At 39.8% G+C, this 27,291-nt stretch overlaps 1 protein-coding gene and 1 pseudogene across 1 annotated transcript; one reads left to right on the top strand and one right to left on the bottom strand.

Annotated features, from left to right (window-relative positions):
• Positions 1 to 13,996: 13,996 nt before the first annotated feature.
• On the top strand, positions 13,997 to 23,215 carry LOC121895289. The gene is made up of 14 exons (XM_042408337.1): positions 13,997 to 14,252; positions 15,223 to 15,428; positions 15,632 to 15,769; positions 16,523 to 16,661; positions 16,750 to 17,368; positions 18,192 to 18,333; positions 18,437 to 18,580; positions 18,664 to 18,732; positions 19,129 to 19,187; positions 19,752 to 19,942; positions 20,025 to 20,425; positions 20,943 to 21,042; positions 21,688 to 21,889; positions 21,980 to 23,215. The coding sequence occupies exons 1-14, from the start codon at positions 14,130 to 14,132 to the stop codon at positions 22,120 to 22,122; spliced, it is 2,676 nt and encodes an 891-aa protein (XP_042264271.1). The 5' UTR covers positions 13,997 to 14,129; the 3' UTR covers positions 22,123 to 23,215.
• Positions 23,216 to 23,512: 297 nt separating this feature from the next.
• On the bottom strand, positions 23,513 to 25,627 carry LOC121895676 (annotated as a pseudogene).
• Between the last annotated feature and the right edge of the window lie 1,664 nt (positions 25,628 to 27,291).

Below are 27,291 nucleotides of genomic sequence, written 5' to 3' on the forward strand. Positions count from 1 at the left end.
TTCAATAAATATTTGCCAGAGGTTGGGGCAGCCTCTGGTACCTAAGTGCTTACAGGGTGAGGAAACGGTCTTCTTGGGGTGTCGTCTTCTTTGGTCGCCCACTTCACGGCCTGTCTCTGACATCCCCCGTTATATGGAACTTGGCCTTCACTTTGGAGATGGTACTAGGGCTCACTCACTCACTGCAACTTGGTTTTGCAGAACACCAGCTTGAAGTTGCCCTATCGCACGGGCCCTATCCAGATTAGTTAAATGTGGCATGCCAATTCTTGGAGCAGACACCTACTGACCTCTGTAGCAGGGCCCATGCTCACAGGTGCTGCCAATCAGGTGCCTGGGGGTACCAGAAGTTCAAAACAAGAGTCAGTAGCAACAGCAAAATTAGCTGTTTGGCATTGGCAGAGAAGATTTGGCAAATTCTTCATGGGCGCAACCCACAATTCAGCTCTGCTGCTCATCCCACACATGCATGTTCCTTACACATGTGGCACCATTTAAAAAGGGAAATAAACAGGCTTTCCAACGGTATAAGATTTATTGCCAAGAAGCATTGTTACAACAAAGAAACAATCTACCAAACACAAATTTCCTTACGTTTGTGTTAAGTTTAGTTAGTTTGATTATCTAGAGAGATGGCATGGACCCCTGCCGTTTGCAGTCAGATCAAGGAGAACAGAGGACTGTAAAACCCATGGATTTACAAATGTAGTTTTAGATTTTGTCTAAGGACAATTAATATTGTATGTTAGTATGTGTTTCTATATCACAATATGTGTTGTAGAAATGTACCACTAACATAATTCCATCATGTTTAGTTCCATTCTGTTTGTTTCACTTTCAGAACACTAAAGCTACTATCGAAATTGCAAAATTAGGAATCATGCAATTGTTAAATTGTAAATACTTTGATTAATGGAATAACTGTATTCAGGAATTGTACCCACCTGTCCATGGTAGGGGGGGACTGACTCTGCTCCCCCAGAACTCTGCAACCCCTAGGATTGGCTAGGATGCACCTTCTGAGCGGACAGACCGAAACTTTAAGACAGGCCCTGTTTACACCTGATATTAGCATGCGTCTTGGGTGATCCGATCAGTGCATCTGTTTACACCTGATATTAACATGCGTTTCCACATGCATCTTAAGTGACCATAAACACATACATCATTTCCGTTTGCAAAGACCAAATTCGTTGTTGTTTTTAACTGGTGGGAGGACCGAGGGTCTGTGTACCCTCCGTCCAAAGCTGTGTTCATCTTGTTTGATAATAGGATAAACAAATATACAATGCATTGTGTGCCCCCTCACGAAAATCAATTGCCCGTCCTATTGATTTGCTCTAGCACCACGTTGGAACATGTATATCAAATATAGAGTTATATGCAGCGATCTCCCCACAGCTGCATCTCCCCATTGAGAGACGCTGTGCGCATTTATGCACGAGGCACAGCAGCCTAACTTCATTGATTATTTAAATCTCTGACATGCTGACAGGATCGGTCAGGATCTAATGTAAATTAATGTTCTGTGTTCTTATACACATCCAACAGGTCAGCTGTTACACATACACAGTCCAGGTTCATACGGTGAAACTGTTTGGAATAAAGCAGCCGTCCTCCTGATAAATCCTGAGGTCCATTATGTCGAGCAGCACAGCAAAACTAAAAATGTTATCAACTTGACAGGACAGAGGAAACTATCCAGCAACATTCAACCTCTGAAATATTTTTTTAAACAGACAAGCGAAAAACAAGTTATTTTCTGCTTTTGTTTTTTTTTTACTTCTGATTTGACTGTCGATTTGATGATGAATGGGGAAAAAACGGAAGGTGAATTACGTTCTTTTAATTCACATGAAAGACAAAAATCAAAATAATTCATTTCTTTGTCCTGTTATCAAACAAGTTGAACACAGCTTTGGACGGGGGGTTCATGGACTCGGAGGCAGCAAGTCAATTCCCATGTCTAGTCTGCTGGAAAATAGAGGATGTCAGTTGAGTAGGTGGTCCTTTAATGTGGCCCAGGACATACTGCGTTTACACTGCTAAATAAATGTGGCCACATGCGGCCCAGACCACCTCCAAATGTGGTCTGAGTGATCAGATATCAATGCGTCCTCAATGCATCTTGGGTGTATTCACACCTGTACTTATAGCTGTCCACTTGTGATCGGATTACCCAAGATGAATGTTAATGTCAGGTGTAAACAGGGCCACAGTGTCTTATCAGAGACTCTAAGTTGCTGCTTTTTGCTGGTTGCTGGCTGGTTTTCCAGGCTGGCTGCTGGTTTCTTCTTGCTTTTGTCTTTGTCTTCTTGCTTTCTGCCATGCTGGTGGAAAGCTTACATTTTCCTAGTCTGAAGATGTGACTCAGAAAAATAGGAGGTGAGTTGAGGATCAAGCTTAGGAGAGCATGAGAGCATAAACCAGGAGCTCTCTTCCAATGGGAACTTTTCAAGTCCGGACCGGCTGACTCACTCATCATTACAAGATCCAGACTCCAGCTCCTCACCCCAGCACATTGGACTCCATTCTCCACAAGAAGCCACCCCAGGGAGCAAGCAAGTATTCATACAAAACCTTCATCAACTTGCTTAAACCCAATGTCAGTTTGTTGTACTGTTGATTTGACTCTGTTTCTCAGGTAACAGTCATCTCATCTGTTTATCAGGTCTCTCATACCAACTACTCAATAGATAACTCTGCATCACACATTCAAATCATTTACTAGCCATAGCCTTGTGTACCAGTTTCCCTTCTCCGCTTGTGTCTTGTTTGTAAAATGTTGTAGTGTTTAGTACTTGTAGTTGTAGTATTGGTAATAAATGTGTATGTAATTAAAGTGGACTTGTTTGTGTTTCCTTGTGCTTGCATCTCAGTCACTTAACCTTAAGTCGCTAGACAAATTTTACCCAGTTTAGGTCAATATAGCTCCAACACAATACTGGGGTAATGCTACCCAGATTGCCAAGTTAATTAAGATGTTGGTGCCTTTGAGTTCTTGGGCTGAACATCAATAGAGCCTGTTTGTTTTATCTTCAACTTACTTTTAATGGCTTAAACTGCCACCCTGGCTGTAAGAATTCAATGCAGGGAACCAAAGGGTACAGCATGTCTCTGAAGAATGGAGTGGTACTTCTCCTTGGTCAGGGTGGAGTCAATTCATTGCAGGCATCCAACTACAGAGTAGGCAAAACATGTCTCTGTCAGTTTGATACACTGCAGTATCATTCTTGCTCCTGTTCATCTCCTTACATACACCCTTCTGTTACTGTCATAGATCTCAAACTTGGATTCATTAGTGAATAGGACTTTTTCCAGCCATCCACTGTGAAATTCTGGTATTTCTAAGCCCACCCCAAGCATTTGGCCTTGTTTCCCCTCCTGAGAAGTGGTTTAGAAATTGCTACTCATCCTCTGAGGCCACTACAAGACAGCCGTCTTTTGACAGTACTTTTGCTGATTGGAGTCTTGTGTTTTTTATTTAACAAATTCTGAATCTGTGATGAAGTTGCCTTTTTATCTCACAGGGAACTAAGCTTGATGTATTGATCTTCTGATGGTGTGTTCACTTTTGGTCTGCCTGATTGTGATTTGGATACAACTGATACAGTGTCAACAAAGCGTTTTAGAGCTCCATGCACTACCCTCTAAGAAACCTTTAGTCTAGCCATGATTTGATACTGAGAAAGCCCCTCTTTGCTTAGAATAGTAATTTGACCTCTGACACTAGTTTTGATGCCATGTTTACCACCATCACAATGCTACTTACTAAGCAATGATCTGCTGGAAACTTGAGGCACACCCATATTTATAACAGGTGAACACTGGCTGCAAGTTGAGTTACTTGAACAAGCCTCTGATGAGTAGATCAAATCTGCTACAACATGATGAATCATGAATGAATGAATTAAGTAAAGCTAATGTATGCGCAGATTCAAAATAAATACAGGAGGGTATACAGTGAGCAGAAACACTGCGCAATAAATCACAATAAGAAAGCTAGATACAATAAACAAAACAGAAACCAACTGTGTCATTGAGATATGAGATACAGAAAGAGACAGCACAAGTGATACTATCACAAGTGTCAAACATAAACAAAGGAGGACTGCTATGGTGAAAAGATGAATCAACATGGGAGATATCAGCAGTGTGTTGGAGTTACTGGCAGAAGTCTTTACATGACAGCTCTTATCTTCTGACCTGAAAAAAAAAATGTGAAAGAAATTAAGGACCAGTTGTCACCTGTCAAGCTAGTCAAACTTGAGCAGGGGTTGAAGTATGACATGACAACAGCAGCCTTCACTGTACTTTCCAGTCTTGCAATGACTACTGTTCTTCTATTAAACTAAAAGATATGAAGCTAAATCTGCAAGAAAGTATCTGAATCCAGTAGGTGTAGACACAATAAATGAACTGCCGATAAAAAAGATTTTGCACATTCATAAAGCTTGCAGTTCATTGAAACAATAAAACTATTCTGAATCAGAATGGTGAAAAGAAAACGTGACAAGTCATCCCATCACCTGTCAAGCTGACAAGGAGCACTGAGCTCAGCATCTAAAATCTCCTGCTAAAATGTGCCCAATTTAGAAAAACAGAAACAAAAAGCAAATAATGTCTGCCTTGATGCACAATATATTTAGTTTTAAACCAAAATTCTGTCCAAATCTTACACATTACACCTTTAAAGGGAAAAAACTGCTAATAATCAAAAGAACAAGCCATAATAAGGGCTATAGAAACATGCAGAGGATACAGAAAATGCAATCAAATACAGAAAGCCACTGCAAGTTGCACAGAACACAACAGAAATGAGTTAGGTGTGTTGGTAGGGAGGGCAAATACTAAGGACAAAAATTTATAATCAGAGAAACACAATGCAAATGTTACAGGCACCAGGGTTGGTACCAAGGCAACAGATAATAATTTCTCCTGAAAACAGTACAAAAATGATGAGGCAGGGAAACGTGATAATGTCAGAACTTGGGACTGAACATCAAGTTCCCTCTTTGTGTTTCCTCGGACAGTGTTTCCCTGTTGAGCTGCAGTGGAAGTACAGTAACAAAAAGAGGAACTTTGGCACTAAAAAGACTGTAATATTGAAAGATATCTACTTGATTTGAATCATTTGGACGCTGAAGCTTCATATTAGCTTCAGATAAACTTTTAAATACATTTTTGCACAGAAGACGGACTGTGGACTTTGTCCCCCATCATTTACATTGTATATAAGTGCATTATGAAGGGCTCTTCTAATGGTCAGTATGAACCGGAGAAATGATTACAGCAAAAAACTGTTTCAATGTTCATTTGGGCACCTGACTGTTGTTGTAAGACTTGAACAATTGTGAACTCATCCTAGTAGACAATGCTGCTACTTCAACAACAAACTAAGAGAAAAACAGAAACAAAAAGCTAAATACCTCTGCCTTAATTACGCAATAGCATGTGACTGTGAGGAGAAATGTAGAAAGGCTGGTTATTATAAGAATAGAACGGTGTATTATCATGGTTATGAATTCCATTTTGTCATGGGATTTTCCATCTTTAGGGGTTACATATTGGGTTACATTGGGTCAAGCCTAGGCCTTGAGGTCACAGAGTGAGCAAAATCAAGTCTTGCAGAGAGAGGCACTGACTTTGGATAGGCAGCTGTCTGTGGTGTTTTGGGGAAGGCAAAGATCTCTCTGATAAAAGGTAAATCAGCATTGCCATGGTTACCAAGGTCGGAGAGGGCCTTCCTAGACAACACAGATAGGTGAATGCGTAGATCTTATTGACACAATCAGACATTCAAACCAGAATGTGCTGGCAGTGACCTGAAGTTCTATGCAATGTGACCTGAACTAACACGGGTAAAATGCAGTTCCTTGTTTTGAAACTAGTGAACCAATTAGACTATTTTTTCATATTGTAGGCTGATTGGCTGAGGTTAAAGACTTGTGACTATTGCCTGAAAGATAAGATTCCAGTTTAGTGTTTCATTCACTAAAAGTTCTCATTTAAAGGTAAAAAATCTTTTAATTAAAGCTGCAAGCAGCATTGAATGGGCCCTCACGCCTCCGTGCACGTCAGGCTGCAGAGCAATCAAAGAGCTTCTGTCATGGGCATGTAGATGTCTTCAGACTCGGGCTGTTTTCAGACAGTGCAAGAAGGAGATAAACATCACTTCCTTTTTCCACTATTTTTCCTGTTGCTGGGGCTGCTTTGCTGAAATTTCGTAAGGGGCACTATTCAGCCAGTTTGCATCACTGATGGAATATTGTCATGTAGACGTGTTCAGGCCGGGAGACTTATCAAACATGTAAAGTTTGGTGCAGACTGGAGCATTGACAATAAAGTTATAGCAACTTTCTCTGTCATGGCGAAATATCAAATCTCAACGGTGTGAGGATGAGAATTTTCTGCAGGGTGAGACATGTCTGCCTTGCTCACACCTGTGTCATCAAAATCATGCAAGTTTTGGGCCCATTCACTTGAATTATAATTAGTAAATTTAAAACTCTTGGTGAGTTTGTATGTAAAACAAATTAATTTCCTCATTTTCATCAAGTCTATTTTTAGAAAGGTAAAGACTTTTAACCTACATGACCTGGTCAAAGTTTGATTGAAATGTGTACTGTTAGGTGTGTAGAGACAATAAGTAACTGCAGCTGGACACAGAAAAATACTCATACATTTGAATGGAGAGTGTGAGTGAACTGCTAGGTGCTCGGGCCCCAATAAAGGGAAAACTGCAGTACAGAGCCACAAATTTTAGTTTTGATGGTATTTTTCTACAGCACTTTATAACTAAACTGTCACCCTCACTCCATTTTTCCCTTCCCCTCATAGGTCATCCCCACTACTGAATTATACATATAAGACCTGTAATTATTGTAAAATAAATGATAATAACACCAAACGCCATACAAAGTTTGTATATAATCTTCTATATGTATATAGGCCTTTCTGCTGTATCCTACAAATATGAGCTGCATTTAACCCCCACACCAGTGGCGGCTGGTGAGTCAAAAAAATGGGGAGGACAGGAGGAAAACCAACATGGAATCTTACAACAAACCGCATCAAACTATATCATTGTCCCCCACCTGATGAAATCGGAGGGGTCAGGGACAATTTTATATGCCAATAAAATTGAACCACTCAATTAAAAACAGGATCAATTACACATGAATGAGTTAGTCCAGACATCTCACTGTAACTTCAACAAGCAAACTACCCACAACACATTATATATATATTTCTGCTGCATTCTTGTTAAGGAGATAAATTCACACAACAGCCACACAGAGAGACATTTAACCATCAGAGATGAAATTAGCGACCAAAGAGACAGAGAGAGAGAGAAGCTGTATCTGACTCACGTTATCTGATGTCTTCTTCTTTCTATCATGGAGATGAAGTATTCATGTCATAGCATCAATTTGTGGCTGTTGGTTATCTTGTTTGTTAGTTAACAACAACTAACTTTATAGCTGCTGCTTAACCAGTGATATCATTAGCAATGACAAACAAGCTAACTCTCCGTATGGTTTCTCCGGTTGCTTCTCTCTCCAGCCTCCCTGGCGGTGTTCTGCTGCTGCGCTGCACAGTCCAGATAATTTTTCCCGTTAGCTTAACAACAGTCTTTAATAGTCCTTCCATGGATGTACATCCTTCAGGCTGCTACAAGCCAGCTGTTGCATTGGCTAACTCAAGGAGCTACGACATTCCTACGGGCCATGGCAGCCATTTTAGTTACATAGGTGGCGCCAGAGAGCACATTTTGGCATTTTGGGGATGAATTTTTACAGTTTATCAAATTTTTCACCAGACCTGATGTGCAGTGCACTGGTGAGTTTTTGAGCATGTTTAGGGGGTCAAATTTAGGTCTGATGTCTCATAATAATAAAGAAAGAAAGAAACAAACAAACAAACACAAAAAATACAATAGGGCCTTCACCCTTTGGCCTCGGGCCCTAATTAAAGCTGCAAGCAGCATTGGTCGGGACCTCGCACTCTGGCCTGTCAGGATCAGATCAATTTGCTTTTTAAAAATGAGGGATATTTCTCACAAGTGTGGTGTGTTTTCTATTTGGAAAGTTTGATTGACATGTGTACTGTCAGGTGTGTAGAGACAATAAGTAACTGCAGCTGGACACAGAAAATTACTAATATATTTGAATGGAGAGTGTGAGTGAACCCACACCTTTTTGAACATTTAATGCTTCCACATAGTTTTAGATACAGACTTCATTTGTACTTTAAATGAGACACGAGACTTTGACCTACAAATCTTGAATTTACATGTTTTTTCTATCTTTCACTGTTTTTGAGATATTAGAATCTGAGTTTTAAAGTCTTTTCTTGCTCCTCCTGTGATTTTATAATGAGTGTGTATCGCGGAATGTTTCACAGCACTGAGGGAGTGACATCACCAGAAGCAGTTGGAGAGAAGGATTTTAGAATACCCTTTTTTTAAATCTCCTTATAAACCCCATGAATTTTGCCAAATCTTACATTAAAAATCATATTTTAGTAGGAAATTTCGTGGCGAATCCCTTGATACAGGTTTGAAATTGGTCAGACTTATAGATAAGATGTCAGAAGCCTCAGTTTGACACAAAGTTCATGCCCATAGATTGCCTCCCCATTGTTTTACATTGTGAGGTTTGATATGACACTACAAGGGCTTATAAAATCCAAATTGTTCAAGTTATTACAAAGTTTTTAACAACTTTTTTTCAGCACAGTGTCATAAGTCACCTTTTAACGTTTGAAGCAGATACCATTAATGCCCTCGGTGGAGATAGTGTTTGTTCGGGGGCCAAAATTGGGGCAAAGTCTTATTTTGAAAGGCTAATTGCGGACTTCCTGTTGGATTTAGGTCAGGGGTGTCAGCATATTATTTGTAGGTCTTGATGAGATGAATAATTGAGTTTTGGTTTGATCTCTCTACGACATTCATATGGGCCGTGGCGGCCATTTTAGTTACATAGATGGTGCTAGAGAGCACATTTTAGCACTTTAGGGCTTAATTTTTACATTTTATCAAATTTGTCACCACACCTGATGTGTGTGCCAAATTTGGTGAGTTTTTGAGCATGTTTAGGGGGTCAAATTTAGGTGTGATGTCCCGTAATAATTAAGAAAGAAAGAAACAAACACACAAAAAACAATACAATAGTAGGACACAATAGGGTCCTTGCCTGAGCCTTAGAAGGGCGTGTAGACGTGCTGAATGGAAATAGAAAGCTTCCAAATTAAAGTGCAATTTTAATTCCATGAAAGAGCTTTTAAAGGAGTTTAACAACTCTGTAAAGGAAGAGAGATCAAAGTACTTCTCACGTCCTACTGCTGCAAATCCTCACTACCCCAAACTGCTATTTAGAACAATTAACTTCTTTATCCACCACCCTCCCAGTTCCAATGAAGTCTCTTCTATTGAAAGATGTGAGATGATAGTGACCATTCTATTATTTTCTGCATTTGGAAGATTAAAATCCCCCGTCTTCCTCCAAGAAACATAAGTATAAAGCAGTGTAAAACATAAATATTGATCACTTTATTCATGGTGTTATTGCAATAGATTAGGATAGGTGTCAGTTGATACCTTACGTTGAGAATGCATGGAATTTCCTTTTAAGTGAATTTATTAAAGTTGTCGTTAAACATGCTCCTTGGAAAACAATGAAAGTTAAAGGGAGACATTTACCTTGGATTATTTCAGATTTGATCATTCTTTTTAAATTTAGAGATAAAGCCTGGGCAAAATATCAATTATCTAGGGATCCAGCTGATTGGGATTTAAGACATTTAAGAAATTTCTGTAAAACAAAAACTAGGAATGCTAAGTCCAACTATTATAGAAATAGACTTTCTCATGATTTACATAACCCTAAAAAGATCTAGAAGAGGATGAAAAGTATCCTTATCCCCAGTAACAGCTCTTTCCTCTGTTTGTAGTTCTAAGTCTTTTGTTTCACCTTATTTAAACATAACTACCAATGGCTCATTTTCTTTCAGATGTATTTTACTCACTGAAATTATGCAAGTTATTTCTGTTCTAAATGTTGGCTACGCTCCTGCTCTCAATGGCTTAGAGGCTAAGTTTATAAAATTAGCTTCTCAAGTGCTTATTTTTCCACTTGCCGACCTATTTAATCTGTCTGTATCTACATGTAATCTTCCATCTATTTGGAAATGTGCTAAAATCACTCCACTACATGAAGGACAAGATTCACTAGATCTTAATAATTATAGACCAATTTCTATTATTTGTACTAAAACAATATTTTATCCCCTTTGAATGAAGAACTGAATTTGTCATGTTTCCCCTGATTTGTCATACTTGTTGGATGTTTGTATCTGTACTTTATGTTCTTTTATTTCTGTGACTTTTTAGAAAGGTTCTTTTTGTTTCTGATATAGTGTTAGCCCTTTTGCATTAATGAAGAACTAAATATGTCATGTTTCCTCTAATTTGTCACATTTCACAGATATTTATGCTTGGATTTGTTGTATTTCTATATATTAAGAGACGTTTGTGCTCTTTTGTTTCTGACTTGGTGTTGGGGATGTGGCACGTGGACACTGACTATAGCAACTTCCACGCTTGGATTCACTATACAATAGATTTGAAACCCTGTTCAACCAATTATCTAATGACAACTGCACACCTGGTCTAGGTTGACTACATATGTTGTTTGTCTCATGTCCATGTCCACTCTGACTCTGATGAAGACACAGTAGTGTCAAAACGTTAGTCTGTTTGCACAACTAAAGGCTGTGAATTAATCAGTGAGCTCCAGTCTCTTCTGTTCTCTGGAATATTTTATCCCCATTTTAGTCTGGTTTTCGTTCTAATTTTCTACCACTACTGCCATTGTAAAAATTTCCAACACTATAGTCTCATCTTTAGACAAAGGTTAATTGACTGGTTTCATCTAAACCATCAACCTGTCTCTTAGACCCCATCCCAACTAGGCTGCTTAAAGAAGTCTTACCCTTAGTTAGCACCTCTTTACTAGATATGATCAATCGTCTCTCTGTAGTTGTCTTGTAAGATCTTAGTGCCACATTTGACACCATTGACCATCACATCCTATTAGAGATTATTACAGAGACTGGAACATTTAATTGGCATGAAAGGAACTGCATTACATTGGTTTAAATCCTATTTATCAGATCGATTTCAGTTTGTACACGTTATGATGAATCCTCTATGCATGCAAGTTCCACAAGGTTCGGTGCTTGGACCAATACTATTCACCTTATATATGCTTCCTTTAGGTAATATTATTCGGAAACACTCCATTAATTTTCATTGTTATGCAGATGATACCCAATTATATTTATCAATGAAGCCAGATGAAACCAATCAGTTAACAACACAGTTATTATGCTTGGCCTTAAACACCTTAGAATCTAATGATATAGCTACTCTAGATGGCATTACCCTGGCCTCCAGCACCACTGTAAGGAATCTGGGAGTTATCTGGATCTGGATCAGGATAAGTCCTTTAACTCCCACATAAAACAATTTCTTCACTTACATAATATTGCAAAAATCAGGAATATCCTGTCTCAAACAGATGCAGAAAAACTAGTTCATGTATTTGTTACTTCTAGGCTGGATTATTGCAATTCTTTATTAACAGGCTGCCACAACAAGTCTCTAAAGACTCTCCAGCTGGTCCAGAATGCAGCTGCACGTGTACTGACAACAACTAGAACAAGAGATCATATTTTTCCCATTTCAGCTTTGCTGCATTGGCTTCCAGTAAAATCCAGAATTGAATTTAAAATCCTTCTCCTCACCTACAAAGCCCTTAAGGGTCAGGCACTATCATATCTTAAAGAGCTCACAGTACCCTATTACCCCACTAGAACACTGTGCTCCCAGAATGCAGGCTTACTGGTGGCTCCTAGAGTCTCTAAAATTAGAATGGGAGGCAGAGCTTTCAGCTATCAAGCTCCTCTCTTGTGGAACCATCTTCCAGATTCGGTCCAGGTTGCAGACACCCTCTCTACGTTTAAGAGTAGGCTTAAAAATTCCCTTTTTGATAAAGCTTATAGTTAGGGCCGGCCAAGCTCGCCTTGGATCAGCACTTAGTTATGCTGCTATAGGCCTAGACTGCTGGGGGACTTCCTATGATGCACTGAGCTCCTCTCTTCTCCTCCTCCTCCTCCTCCTCTCCATCTGTATGCATTCATGTACCATTAGTTACTAACTTGGCTTCTTCCCCAGAGTTTTTGTGCTTTCTCGTCTCACAGGAAACTCCTGAGTCCGAGGGTTGACGGCGTTGTCCTGTGGATGTCGGTCCTGACACCTTCTCCGGCTATTTTTGCTATTATTATTACTAGTCATGTCTCTATTATTATTATTGTTGTTATTGTTATTATTGTTGTTATTATGTTTCTCTGTGTCTCTCTTCCCCCCCTCCCCCTCCCTTGGTTGAGCATTATCTTCTTTGCTACATCTGCTATTGGTGTCTCTCAACAGATATTATATTGGTTTAATTTTTACTTCCGTAACCATCGTCAGTGTGCTTCTTTTCATCACAATCAATCAGATTATTTAACTGTTAAACTGTTAAACTGCAAAAAGGGTATACCTCAAGGATCTATTTTAGGACATTTACTTTTCTCTATTTTTATTAATAATCTTCCTAAAATTTGTTCTTATTGTTTTGTTGTTATATGCAGATGACATGGTTATATACACATCTGATTCTGATATAACTAAAATTCAAAGCTCTCTGCAATCAGAATTTTCTTGTGTTAAAAAATGTTTTTTAAATAACAATCTCATCTTAAACAAGCAGAAGTCTTGTAGCATGTTGTTTGGTACTAGTTATAATCTAAATCATTCACCTGCTGAGTTGGCTATTAATTTTACTGATGGGTCTCCACTTAAAGTTGATCAGTTTAAATATTTGGGACTTTGGATTGATTCTGAATTGTCTTTAAGGCCTCATATTGATTTTATAAGAAATAAAACAAAAGATTGTTGATCAGATTGGAATAATTTGCCTAACTCACTCCAATTGATTACTTCTTTCCATGACTTCAAGACCTTGTTGCTTGTCCGCCCTAAATCCAGTTGTTCTTGTTTTTTTATTGTATGTACCTTCATTTTTGTTCATAAGTAGACTTTATTCTTTGTCATAATGTTATTTGATATTTTCCATTTATTTTATTTCTTGCTCATTTTTTGTACAGATGACTCATGTAACAGATGTAGCAGGTGGAGTTTGGGATGGTGGGAGAGCCCTTGTGTGTATGTCCATGTTGATGTTATTATATTGATTGTTTGTGTTATTGTATTGTTCAATGTATTATTCAATGTATTAAAAACAAGATTTTGCATCTCAAGGGGCTTATCCTCTATTTAAATTTTGAGATAAAAATAAAACAGAGGAAGGGTAGGTGTGACTGGGACTGCTCCAGACTGGTTTAAGTCTTATCTGAGTGATTATGCAAAGATCACCTGCAGTTTTCAAGGGTTTATTCTTGGCCTTTCACTGTTCTGTATCTACATGTTACCACTGGGTCAAGTTATCTGCTCCAGGATTTCTTTCCAGTTTTATGCTGATGATACACAAATCTATTTGTCCATAAATCCATCAGATCTCACCTCAGTTACCTCACTCACCACCTGTCTTTCAGACATAAGGTCCAGGATGTACAGTAACTTCCTAATGCTGAACAATGACAAAACATCCAAATTGTCATTCAAAGGTTTTAGAGTGGGAATTGTGTACAAATGTGTCATTCAATAACAGAACATTGATTGTGTTTAAGTTTCAATTCCCCAGTAATTTGTGATGAGAACAGTACGTCTCCATGTTATCAACAATTCATGTGAAAAGTCTTATCTAATCTTATGTAACTATCATTAGGTTCACTAAAACCAGCTATGCAGCTGACCTATTGTTCTGAAACATTAGATTAAGAATAAGATGAAGATTAAGATTAAGATTTCTTTATTGTCATTTCTCAGAGCTCAGCATGCATAGTGTACATACCAGGGCTTTCGACAGGCCCAGCTTCTGCACACCTCCATACCTGTATATAAAGATGCTCCAGGTGGATGTGAGAGGCAGAGAATTTGGAGACAGAGGTGAGTCTGGTGCATCATGGTTTCCACACAGGTGCTCCTGCTTCAGCTGCTGCTGGTCTCACTGGCGTCTGCATCACATTTCTTTGGTGGAACTGTGACCTTCAGCTACAAAGGAAGAAACCCTGATGGAAGTTTTAAGGTGAGAAATTTAAACTTAATATGCAACATGCATTATGGATAATTATGTTAGTTTTATAACTGGAAATCACTTAACTTCTGACTTTATTACAATTATTATTGCTATCATTTTATTTAGGTTCGATTATTGTCTGATATTGTCAAAGTTCAACACTTAAGTTGCAGATTTTTTCTTTCTTTTTAATATATATGATGTGATTGTTTTCCTTCTATTACTATATTTTACCGTCATTTTTAAAAAATCTTCTTTTATAAAGTTTTTTAAGTACAATGAGAAGTGCCATATAAAATTATTGCATTTATTGTTTCTTTGTTAATAAATATCTTCATTTTTGAGAGAGTAAAAATCCTCCTTTACACTGATTTTGCTTCCATACTGTATGTATTTATATCAAGATATGCAGGCTTATTTTTCAGCTCATCATGGGTAAGAACGTAAAAACCTTTTAAAAAATATATAAAAACTATTTTTCGTTTGTGCCTGGAAGTTATTTTACAAGAGTGCCAACAGAAACTTTATATCCAAATATCTTTACGCCTGACTGTAATAATTGAATCCAGGAATGTAAAATGGTGTGGACTGCTTTTGTAAAATGTATAAAATTCTTTTTTTGTTTTTGTTTGTTGGCAGCATCCAGGGTGTCCAACGAGTTTGAATTTTTTCCCTAAACAAGCTTAGTTTTCTCTCATAAATGCCACACATTACTTAGGTTAAGGTAAACTTGAGTACACCCTGAATTATTTCATGTTGTGTGCAACATGTCTGCCCAGCAACTTCTCTGAATAATCAAAAAAAAAAACAAGCCCTATTCATTTTTTGACCAAGATAGAGCCTTTAGTTGTTGTTGCTCCAAAATGATTATGATCAAAACAGATAATCATCCATCTTAAAACTAGGATAAAATTCTATATTCAACATCTCTGAATGACATTGCATTATTACAATTGCTTATTTTGATCCTTTCCCACAGGTGGACGTTCGAAACCGGGCAACCTTCGATGGCTGTCAGTACTCCCACTACTGGAACTGTTACTCCGGCAACTGTGGCTACGATGTCAAAAGTCAGAGAGGCATACTTGACAGGAGCACAAATGCACCACAATCTAACAGGCAATGGTGTGAAACTGAGACAGTGCGGACAAAACGTATCACAAATGACAAACCTTTCCAAATGAGGTAGGTTTTTCATTGAATTCAGTATTTAAGTCATATAAATACTGTTCTTAATATCTATTCTTTGAATAGAGTCCATGGAGCATCTTATTCCTGCTTAAACTCATCCAGTTGCACATAATTGTATATTTTGTGGCTCTGCTTATCATAAAATTAGTGGTTATTAGATGCAGTACTTCAAGAGTGTTTGTTTCCACACCTACCAGGGCAGCTAGCTGCTGTTGGATCCCAACACGTAACTCTGGTAGTAGATGGAGACTACTGACTCATGTGGATTTGGGAACAAGATCTGACACCGGGGAGCCAAACAGGTCACCAGACATTGCCATTCTGCCTTTCCTACGGTAAGTCTCTTGCAGTTAGAGTGAAACAGTATCCTCTAATCATCAGAAACTGTGTAGAATTTAAAATTGTCCTTCTTTGGCGCTCCCCAGTGGTTGTACTGAAAAAGACACTGTGGTGGCAAATGACCATGCAAGCCCAAAAAGACTGAAATGAATGTGCTGAAAGCATCATAGCCTTCACACATTTTCACACAAACTGTTTCTGATGTCTGCAAACAAACACACATATCACCAGAATAGTCTGGAAAAATGATAATATCCCATAAAATCAGTGGCTTTAAATTAATTTACACATTGAATAATAAGAGTGTTCACTTATTTTGACCATCTGTAGTGCTTAGTCTAAAACATGGGGGGGAAATGGAAAAGATATTTTTCTGTTGGGAAGAGCCACAGTCTTCAGAAAAAGAAAACAATTTACAAATTCCTTGCCTGGAAGATTTTTTTCAACAAGCCAATCAACCAAACAATTGTGTTTCTGTGGTTCTACATGTAACAAATTTTACTATACCAATACCAGCATTTTGCTTTATACTTTTTTCTTCTGTGAACATTTGTGAAGCACATTGTATTGCATCTTTTTGTATAAAATGTGCTATATAAATAGTGTGATTATTTTTATCACTGTATTACTGCATTTGCTGTTTTTCATTTCTAGCTATCAACATGTGCATGTTTTTAATTCTGTTGATTTGATCCTTTTGTTTAAAGTTAAAAAACTGTCACTAACTCATGTTAATGTGCATATTCAAGAGTTCCTCAGAACTGCCCACGAACATACAGGCTGATGTCCTTTGATCCTGATGGTGACAAAGTTCGATGCAGATATGGAAATATTGGAGGTACAGAGTGCAACAGGTGCACCCAACCTTCAGGCTTCCATTTGGATCAGGTTAGTTGAAAAATCTATTTAATACTACATTGTACAGTAACGGACTGATACTTCAATCCTCAATCAACGTAAATGTTCACATTTTTAGGGCTCTTGCACATTACACTACCACTACGCCAATGCCAACCCCAGAGTTTATGGATTTGAGTTGGTGGTGGAAGACTTCCCACAACGGCCGATCACACTGGCCTACACAGACGGATCCCGTTCCTCCAGATCTCCACTGACTGTGAGGAGAAAGAGACAAGCCTTTTGGCATTCTGCAACCACACCCTCACCCACAGCCCCATGGTGGTGGTGGCATCCTACAACCGCAGCACCAGCCGCAACCGCAGCCCCATGGGGGTGGTGGTGGCATTCTACAACCACAGCACCAGCCACAACCACAGCCCCATGGTGGTGGCGGCAGCAATCTACAACCACTACCGTAACACCAGCACCAGCCACAACCGCAGCCCCATGGTGGTGGTGGTGGCATTCTACACCCGCAGCACCAACCGCACCTGCACCCACAACCCCATGGTGGTGGTGGTGGCATTCTACACCAGCAGCACCAACCGCTCCTGCACCCACAACCCCATGGTGGTGGTGGCATTCTACACCCGCAGCATCAACCACAACCACCCCACCGTACACTACAACCACAGGACTCCCATACGCCACCACTCCTCCCCTCAGCAAACTACCTTTGCAGTTCTCTTTGCTTGGTAAGTCAGGTTTTACTCCTCATAACTGTCTGATTATATTTTTCATGAGTCAATCAACTAAATCACATTGAGCAAAAAAATATGTGGTTGCAGTGACCTCAAAATAGGTTGAGACATTCATGCATGTTGCAGCTCTGGCAAGGCCTTAATGTGTGATATTTACGAAGGCCCGTAGCAAGGATTTTAGAAATAGTGAGGTCAGGAGTCCAAGTCTAAAAAAACTATTAATAATTACATTTTTGACACTATATCTATTCTGTTATTCCTAATAAAAACTATTCAGTTTTATTGCCTGTAATTTTGTTTCCCAACATGAGGGTCTCTCATAAAGGAACACTCAATACTACACCTATAATGTTATCCAACTAACAATGGACGATTTGGAAAAAGAGGATCAAAATCAATGCAGCAAAAATCAATTTTTTATTCCAATCATTCTTTTTCCTTGTCAAAACCTGGCACCCATATTTACCCACAATACAACTGAAACCACTGACTGTTTATTTGGAGACTTGAGGGTATTATGCTAGTAGCAGCTAATGTAGCCTGGAGCTGCTAGTCTCAAGCAAGGATGAGAAGTGGACTACAGAGGTCTGGATTTTTTTCATTTTTAGACTTGTAGTCTTCAGCCCCAATCGACTCTGACTCAAGTGACACCTAATGAAAGACACTTGCTGTGACATCACTAGATGCCTAGGTGTGGCCAAACTGCAAAAGCTTGAAAGTTTTGACCCATAAAGAGCAGCACAGGGGCAGTTTTCTGACAGGTATTGAGTACATGTTGCAATTTAGAATTAAAAATTGATCTCTTTCTGAACTCCAGTGGACCCACCTGCTCCCTCATGTCAGGAGGGAGAGTACCTGCCAAGGTTTGTGAATCCAACACCCCAAAATGGAGAACGCATCCATGCAGAGGTCAACAAAGAAGTGGAGATCAGAGTGAAAGCACAAGCTCGATACTCAACGTAAGTGAGAACCAAAGTGATCAATGTGGCAGCAAAACATTCTCATCAATAACATCAATAATCACAAGGAAATCTCTGGTTTCCTTGTTTTGTTTTCATACAGGATATATGATATCATCATTAGTGGGCCAACGAACATCAGCAAACACAGAACTACACATGACGAGTTTGTCATTAGGTGGACGCCTATTCCAGAGGACTTGGGAGATCATTATCCGATCTGTTTTGCTGTTGAATCATTCACAGGGTGAGCCTTGGATTCATTTCTTTTATGTTTGCCTTATTATGTTTATGTAAAACTGTGTTTTAACTGTTTTACATATTTTGCAGGTCTGCTGTAACTGCCACTCAAAGCCCAGTCACTGGCCATCACCATCACCATCCCACCCCGACTTCACAGTAGGTGACATTTCTCTGTGTTTGGTGTTTTGTAAAGTACATCTCTAATCAAAAAGGTAGAATGCACTTCTCATGTTGTGACTGTAAAATGAAAATTGAAGAAAGCTATGATAAAAGATGGAACCTATCAAATCGCCAAGATGTAAAATAATTCAATTCAAAAAAGCAAACAAATATGTATCAAAGGTTAAATCTAAAATTCAAAGGTAATAGTATCTGTATTTTCAGTTTTTTTAATTTTCAAGATTTCATAATTGTAAGAATATTAAAAGTTTGCAAGGCCATGTAAGGCCATCAGTTTAACTTATGAATAAAGTTATCTAAAATATACACTTTTCCAAGTTTGATTGTATTTAAGAGACAACAAATAAATCAATGTTCACCAATGCTTTTCAGGTCCGGCATCTATCAGTCTGACATGAGGTGTGTTCTGGTGGACGTTAAGAAGGAGGAAGGTGAGTCAATGGCTTACTTCAATGTCAAGATTTTGTAGTGTACAACTACAACTGTAGTGGTGTATATTTTCACCAAATATATTACCTGCTACTATAAATAAGTTCCAAATGTAGGCCCCGTAAATTGGAAAGTCCCTCTTTTTGTTATTATACTTCCACCGCAGCTCAACAGGGAAACACTGTCTGAGGAAACACAAAGAGGGAATTTGATGCTAAAAAGACTGTAAATGTGGCAGATATCCACTTGATATGACTATTTTTGCACAGAATGACGGTGGATTTTGGCCTCCATCATGAACACTAAAAGCACATTTGAAGGGGATCTTTTAGTAGCCAGTATGAACAGGAGGATTACTTTTAGTGAGGAAAACCTCTTTCACTGTTCATATGGACACCTTACTGCTGTTTTAAGACACTTGAAAAATAGTGAACCTGTCCTTTAAACATAGCTGGCTACTTACACATTATTGAATATTGTTTGATTTTATCACTCTGTATAGAAAATATGCAGTTTTCAGCATAATGTGGGAACAAAATGGTTAAAAAATATTTCCCTTGCTCTAGTTAAAACCAACGTGATCTGCAGTGAGTCCACAATGACAGTAGAGGTTGAGAAATCTTCACTCTCTGGATTCCATGAGGATCGTCTGCAGCTCAGTGATCCCACCAACATCGCCTGCAGCCTCCAACACCACTCAAACAGCACACACGTCATCGCTGTCATCCCCCTCAACGCCTGCGGCACTCAGCTTGAGGTAATGAAGGGTCATTGGTTTCATTATATGCTGTTTGTGATCACTGCTTTGAGGACTGAATAAATAACTTTTTACTCCGCAGGAGGATGAGGACTACCTCATTTTCAAGAATGAAATCACCACGGTTGACAACCACAGAGACCTGATCACCAGGAAACACCTGCTGGAAGTGGAGTTCTACTGCCAGTACCCCAAACGGGGAAATGTGACACTGGGTTTCACTGCACACAGGAAGAATGTCACAGTGTGGGAGAAGGGCTTCGGCACATTCACCTACCAGTTTGAGTTCTACCAAACCAATCAATTCCGAACCATGAAAGATCCAAATTCATACCCTCTGGAGTATGATGTAGGGAGCAGGGTCTACATGGAGATCGAGGCCTCCTCTTCAGTCAACAACACTGAGCTGTTTGTGGAGTCCTGCTGGGCTGCACCGTATGATAACCCCAACTACTGGCCAACCTACCCCATCATTGAAAATGGGTAAGCATGAGTACACACCCTAATGGTGGCAGAGGAAATAGCAGAATCTTTATGAGACGTTTGTATATTCTTCTTGTGTCCAGTATATGTGGGTTTATCCCGGGAGCTCTGGTTTCCTTGCACAGACCAAAGACATGCAGATTTGGTGAAGTGGTGAATGTAAGCGTGAATGGTTGTCTGTATAAAAGGTGACCTGGGTGCATTGTACACCACCAACTCTCCATCCAGATTGAAATTAAATGTCAATCTATCTTCCACCAGTGTGTTTCTGCTTGCAGATGGTTATCTCCTTCTACCTTAGAGGTTTATCTATGTGATATGAACATGTCTCAATGTCCTAATGCCTGAAAAAACCCTGCTGTACTTACTTCACCTCTTTGGCATAACCATGTTTCTTTTCCTTATCCTGTAAATACCCTCAATAGTATATTTATATTCTGCCCATATAATAGCTTCCATTGTAAGGCTTGGAGTCACAGAGACAAAGTTTCATGTCTCTTTTTGTTTCTTTGGCTAGGTGTAACGTGGATGAGACTGTTAAAACCCATTCCGCCGACAATCAGAGACAATTCAGGTTCTGCATGGAGGCCTTCAAGTTCATTGGAATGCATGACCAGGTAAGGAATGAACTATTCAGTTAGACTGGAGCAAATGACTGTGAGAGGTTTTGGTGATATCTCTAAATGCTTAGTTTTACACTTTGTGCATGTGCTTATTTGCTTTTTGCTGAAAGTAAACAAGAGGCTGGAGCCGGTTAGCTTAGCTTAGCATAAAGACTGGAAACAGGAGGAAACAGCTAGCCAAGGTCTGTCCAAAGGTTAAAAAATCTGCAATGCTGCACCTCTAAAGCTCACAAATTAATATTCATGGATATCTTATTTTTAATCTGTACAAACACTGAAGTGTAAAAACTACAAGTTGTTTTTTTACAGGGGGTCATCGGCCAGAATATTTCTTAGCTGGGAACTGTTACGTCCTAGAGTTTTACAATTTTACACTTCGTGGTTTTTGTGCAGATTAAACAAGCAAAATAAAATGTGTTAATTAATGAAGTTTTGGGGGGCTAGTACGTCAATTTTGGAATCTTCAGAAAGAGCTAAACTAGCTGTTTCTAGTCTTAACGCTAAGCTAAGCTAAGCAAAGTGGAGCAGAGGTTTGGCCTTGTATGTGGGGTCTGAGTACAAACAACTCAGCTATTTGTTTACTTAGAGACACATCAGTATATCTGCTGATATAATGACAGCATGTCCTGTTATATTCAGGTGTACATCAGCTGCTCAGTCCTGATGTGTGAAGCAGGGAACCCCAACACCAGATGCTCACGGGGATGCATCAACTCCACACGGTCGGGAAGTCACCACCATCATCATCGCAAGAGGGAGGCCGTCATCCAAAGTGCAAGCCACTTTGTTTCCCAGGGTCCACTGCGCCTAAGGAGATCAGCAGAGAGCACTGTAAACACAGGTATGATTACATGAAACATAAAATGTTCTCTGAACAACACAACTGCCTTGTTTGTCTGCCTCAAATTCAAATTGTCTCTCTTTTCTCCAGTGACCAACCTGAACCTGAACCTGAACCTGGTATTCATCGCTGGATGTCTTCTAGCAGCTGTTGGCATGATCAGTGCAGTGGTCATGTACAAAACCAAAATGTCAAAGGTCAAATACCAACCTTTGCCTGTATTTGAAAGCTAGGACAGCAGCATGTGCAGAATACCAATTCTATATTCATTATGTTTGAAACTATAAAGCAATTTTGATAATTTCTGCTATCAAATATTGGGTGTTCGTGTATCAGAAATAACAGGTGATTTATGTGTACATCTAAATTAATCAATTTTATATTAAAGATTAGGTTCACATTTTTATAAATCCATTTTAAAACAATACTCACTTGTTATTGTATACATTAAAACAGTGTTTGATCATTGCTGTTGCTCCTCTTGCTCATTCTAGCTGTAAGAAGATCCCTTCCTGAGGTGATATGAAATGATGGACAGAATCCAGTCCTCGTTCTGTGTAAACATTGCTTCTTAAGTTCAGATAAAGTTAATATGAAGCTTCTGCAGTCTGAGTTAGACAAATTGAGTGGTTATCTTTCAAACTTACAATCTTTTTAATACAAAATTTCCTCTTTGTGCTTCAGCGGACAGTGTTTGATTGCTGAGGCATGACAGAAGGACACAAAGAGGGAATTCTGTACCACAAAGACTAGCTTTGGAAGATACCAAATTGATTTGTTTAACTCACTCTGCAGAAGCCTCATATCAGCATTTGTTGACCTTTAAAATGTATTTCTATACAGAACAAGCACTGTGGATTTTGTCTATTGTCACCTATATTGAAATTGTTTTTGAAGAAATCTTTATGTTGCTAGTATTAACAGGAGAAATTGTTGCAGCAAACAAAAATCTTAAACTATCATTTAACATCCTTAAAATGTCTACTTTGTATACACTGAAAAATACTCCAGAGAGGAACAAAAAGTGTGTGTGAGCCTTGTAACCCAGAAAGTTTTATATTGAGCCACACTGAAAGGATGATCAGCTGGCACTGCAGCTGCTGGGTGATTGTTCATTTGCGGTGGTCAACGCTGTAGAATGTCAAGAAACTTTACAAGTACTTCTACTATTCTGTATTACTGTATGATTTAAAACAACAATCTAGACTGATTTGTAATGTGTAATCCTGTATTATCACAATCATTTCTATGTCAAATGCTCTCATTACATGGGAAAAAAATTGAGGAGACCGAAGTCAATCTTGATACTCTTGCTTAATTGATCAATAAAAATGTATGCTCTCATTAATATATGTTCACTTTTGTTCACTTTAATTCTGTAAAACACATTACTTTTAATACTTTCAAGTTGTTGAACTTCATCACTTTTATATGTCGACTTACTGTGCATACTGACAGTTAATTAACCAACATTCAACAGAATCAGATCGCAACCACAGTAATCCAGTATAAGTTATTGAACGTTATAAATTGTAAAAATACACAGGAAAATTATCACTATGAATAAGTATTGTTAATGTGAGGACCTTTACCTGCATCCTATGGATGTGCTGGGAGGCATCATCATTGGATCAAGAATTTTATGCACTGGGGCTCTGCTCGCCAGATGTCAGTCCAAGTGAACCTTTGTTCCACTGCACTCTCCCATCTCATCCATGCCCCCTGTTGCTACATGCCTAGCATACTGCTTTTTCTTGCTTCCTCCATTTATGCTCTCACTTCTTCCTGGAAAAGCAGCAGCCTCTCCTTGCCCTGGACCTTGTTGTATTGAGGCGTCGGAAAGCCTCCCAAGCCTGTTCTTCCAATTGCCACTGCCCCCACCACCGCCTTATGCCTCAGGGTCACTTCTGCCCTCTCCAGCTCCCCGGTGGTGCTCCATTTCCTATCAGTGTGGATTTCATTGCCAGCCGCTGAGACTTTGGGATAATTGGAGTCTATGTACTGCAATGCCTCTCTAGGCTGGAAGACCTTAAACTCTTCCATGAAACTGTTGAAAGGAAGCTGCAGGATGTTATTCTTCCCGTACAGAGCTGCGCTGCTAAGGCTGCATGGTAAGCTGAGCCACCTGCAGAAGTATCCGCTGATTCTCCTCTCCATTGTCTCCACTGATGTGATGGGTACATTGTAAACCAGCAACGGCCAGATGATCCATGGCAGGATGCCATGTTGGTATATCCAGGACTTGAATTTTCCAGGCAGTCCTGACTTGTCCACTCTGTTGAGCCAGGTCTCTAGCTCCTTGATGCCTGGATGGCTGCCACATCCCTGAGGCTGTGGTCAAAACATTTTCCCAAACTCGTGACTGACTTCACATTCATAGATGGAATTGCGGTGCCATCCAGGGCAAAGTAGAATTTGTCAGAGACTCTGCCTTTCTTCAGAACAAGTGACCTGGACTTGGCAGGCCTGAAGCTCATCCTTGCCCACTTGATAAGCCTCTTCAGTCCTTGGAGGATTCATCTGCTGCCTGGTACAGAGAATGGCCATCCATGTAGGCCCTGGTGGGGGGCAGTCGCATGCCAGACTTGGTTAATGGGCCTCCACACTCCACCTCTGCAGTTTTTATGACCGTGTTCATGGCAAGGGCAAAGAGGGTGACTGATATTGTACGTTCAGTGATGATGCCCTTCTCCAGCCGATGCCAACTTGATGCTACTGGCCCAGAAGTTACTCTCAATCTGAAGTTGCTATAGTAATCCAGGATGAGGTCCTTGATCTTACTAGGAACATGGTACCAGTTTAGTGCAGTCTCTACCAACTTGTGTGGTATTGACCCATATGCATTAGCCAGATTTACCACAGCACAACCCCTCACGTGCCGCTCTAATCAGCTGGGTGACTGTATGTTCAAGGCAGCCCAGCATCCCTGGAGTCCCATCTTTCTGCACTGAGGTGTCAATATAGTTGTTCTTTGGCAGAAAGTCTGTCGTCCACCGGGACAAGACGCTGAAGTAAATCTTGCCTTCGACAATTAGCAGCGAGATAGGTCTAAACTGCTCAATGTTTGTGGAATTCTCTTACTTGGGATTCAACACACCTTCAGCATAATCTCCACTGCTCGGCAACGACCCCCCTGCGTCACATTGTCCATGTGAGTTTCCAGAGGAGTTTGAGTAGTTCTGGACAGTGCTTGTGAACCTTGTATGGTACTCCACTCGGTCCAGGGGCTGAGCTGGCTCTAGCTGCTTTCACCACCTTCTGGATCTCTTTCAGGCTCGGCTCCCTCATGTCAAAGTTGACTTTTGGGGCTGGTTGGTCAAGAAGGGCTCTTTGGTGTTCCAGCTCCTGGTCTCTCATAGGATCATGCTGAAAGTGATCTACTTCCTCCTTGAAGCATGTGAGATGTTCGCTGTGCTTGCTACCAAGTAACTGCTTTGTGAAGCCAAAGGGGTTGACTATAAAAGCAGCTCTCTTCCTGGCTCTCTCCCTGTCCCATCTCTTGTGCCACTCTGCCCTCTGCAGGGTCATGAGCTTCCTCCTGATGATGTTATGGAGCTCAGCAAGGGGTGGTTTCTCCTCCTCCTCTGCGCTCTAGTGCTGCTTTGTGAGGACCTGGAGCTCTTGCCGCAGCTGGTGGATCTTTCCTGTTCTTTTGTTCATGATGTAAGGTGCTTTAATGTTCCTCTCCTTCTCTTATCCAAATCACTTTGCTCCATAACTTACAATGACTGCAGACATGGCTTCCAGACAGCTGTCAGCATCCCCTTCCACATGTTTGATATTATTCAGGCAGTGTCTTCCCCGAATTGGTGCCACTCTCTCTGCATGCCGGCTGGGGGCCATGTCACCTGCGCCTTTTGGACTACTGTACCTGGTGATGGAGCGTCTGGTGCTTGGAGGTGCTGGGTACTGTGGGGTGATTCCGGGCTGGGCTCCTCCTGCGTCTCACCAGGGTCAGACCCTGTGTGCTGCACTGTCAGACCCTGTGCGCTGTACTGTCGGCTCCTGCACCAAGCACTTCATCCTGGTCTGATGTATTTTTAGTCCACGCAGGTTTTTGCAGACCTTGCCGCAGATGCATCTCATAGTCATTGTTCCATTTGCGTTCGTCATCATCATTTGGTGCGTCCTTGTGGGGTTCTTATTCCCCAACCCCTTGGGCTCCACCCACTTGGGCTCCCCTGGGGTTATGTAATAGAATGTGGATCGGTAGCTTGTTGTGGGTTCTGCCTCTCAAAACTATTCTCAGTTGTCAACCAGACTGTTACTGGTAGTCACTGGTGTGACCAGACTGAATAGGTGAAAGATACATCCTGCAGATGCGCTGGGACGCATTATCAGTGAGAAAAATATTAAAAGTGGCTTATGAAGTTTCAAGCTCTTGCATGTAGCCTGAATCATCATCAATCCTCCATTCACAGACTGCAATCCTGATGTAAAAGCCAATATGAGTGCCATGGAACAATGAATCATTAAAACATAATACTGCCTGCAACTGTCCAGGATGGCCATTGTGGTGATTAAGGCTGCAACTATTTATCATCTTCATTATCAATTAATCTTGTGATCATTTTCCTGATTAATCGATCAATTGTTTGGTCTATTAAATGTGAGAAGATGGTGAAAATGCCCATCTAAAGTGACATCTTAAAATTGCTTGTTTTGTCTCAAAAACACAAAGATATTTAAGTCACTAGAATATAAAACAGAAGAACTCAGTAAATTGTCACATTTAAGAAGCTGCAACCAGAAAATGTTTAGTAGTTTTGCTTAAAAATTAGTTAAAAAATTAATCAATTCTAATTTTCAACTAATCATTTCAGCTCCAAGTTTATACTGATGACTCATGTTGACACAATACAATGAACTAAAGATGATCTTTAAATAAAGGGTTAAAGTATTTTTCCAGCCCTAAAAAGGCAGTAAAGGCAGGCTTTGATTTAAAAAGAAATACAGCAAAATTCTGTGTGACAGAGAGTTAAAAGACCTACAGCCAGTATTGGATAGGTCACTAATCGGTCTGTGGAGTTGCTGTAACTTGGTTGCAGTGTTAAAAGATTGTGAAGTAAACATTATTTAATGGGTTCTGCAGGTAATTAGTACATTAGTTTATTAAATAAATGGTGTACATTTGCACCTTTGAGAAAGACCTGTATATTAAAATGTCACCATCAGACTGTGATTGTCCTACTTTTCAGCCATTAAAATTGCAGGTGTAATGTGATTACCTTCAGAATACCTTTCTTCCAAAGTCTGGAATCAAAGTTGGTCAAATTCTGTCAAAATGATTTAGTTATTATACTTTACAACCCCTACTGAAGATAATTTCTGTATTTTTGTAAACATCAAAATACTGTTGTCCATCCTGCATTATAAATGCAAGTTTTGGTGCATTCATCACC

This window comes from Thunnus maccoyii, chromosome 1 (assembly GCF_910596095.1).
Source record: "Thunnus maccoyii chromosome 1, fThuMac1.1, whole genome shotgun sequence".
NCBI lineage: Eukaryota > Metazoa > Chordata > Actinopteri > Scombriformes > Scombridae > Thunnus > Thunnus maccoyii.

Bases quoted from the DNA above. Each gene is read 5' to 3' on its own strand.
- LOC121895289 (XM_042408337.1), top strand. From the start codon at position 14,130: ATGGTTTCCACACAGGTGCTCCTGCTTCAGCTGCTGCTGGTCTCACTG. The intron at 15,429-15,631 runs GTAGGTTTTTCA...CACACCTACCAG, and splicing joins GACAAACCTTTCCAAATGAG to GGCAGCTAGCTGCTGTTGGA. The intron at 18,581-18,663 runs GTGAGCCTTGGA...CATATTTTGCAG, and splicing joins GCTGTTGAATCATTCACAGG to GTCTGCTGTAACTGCCACTC.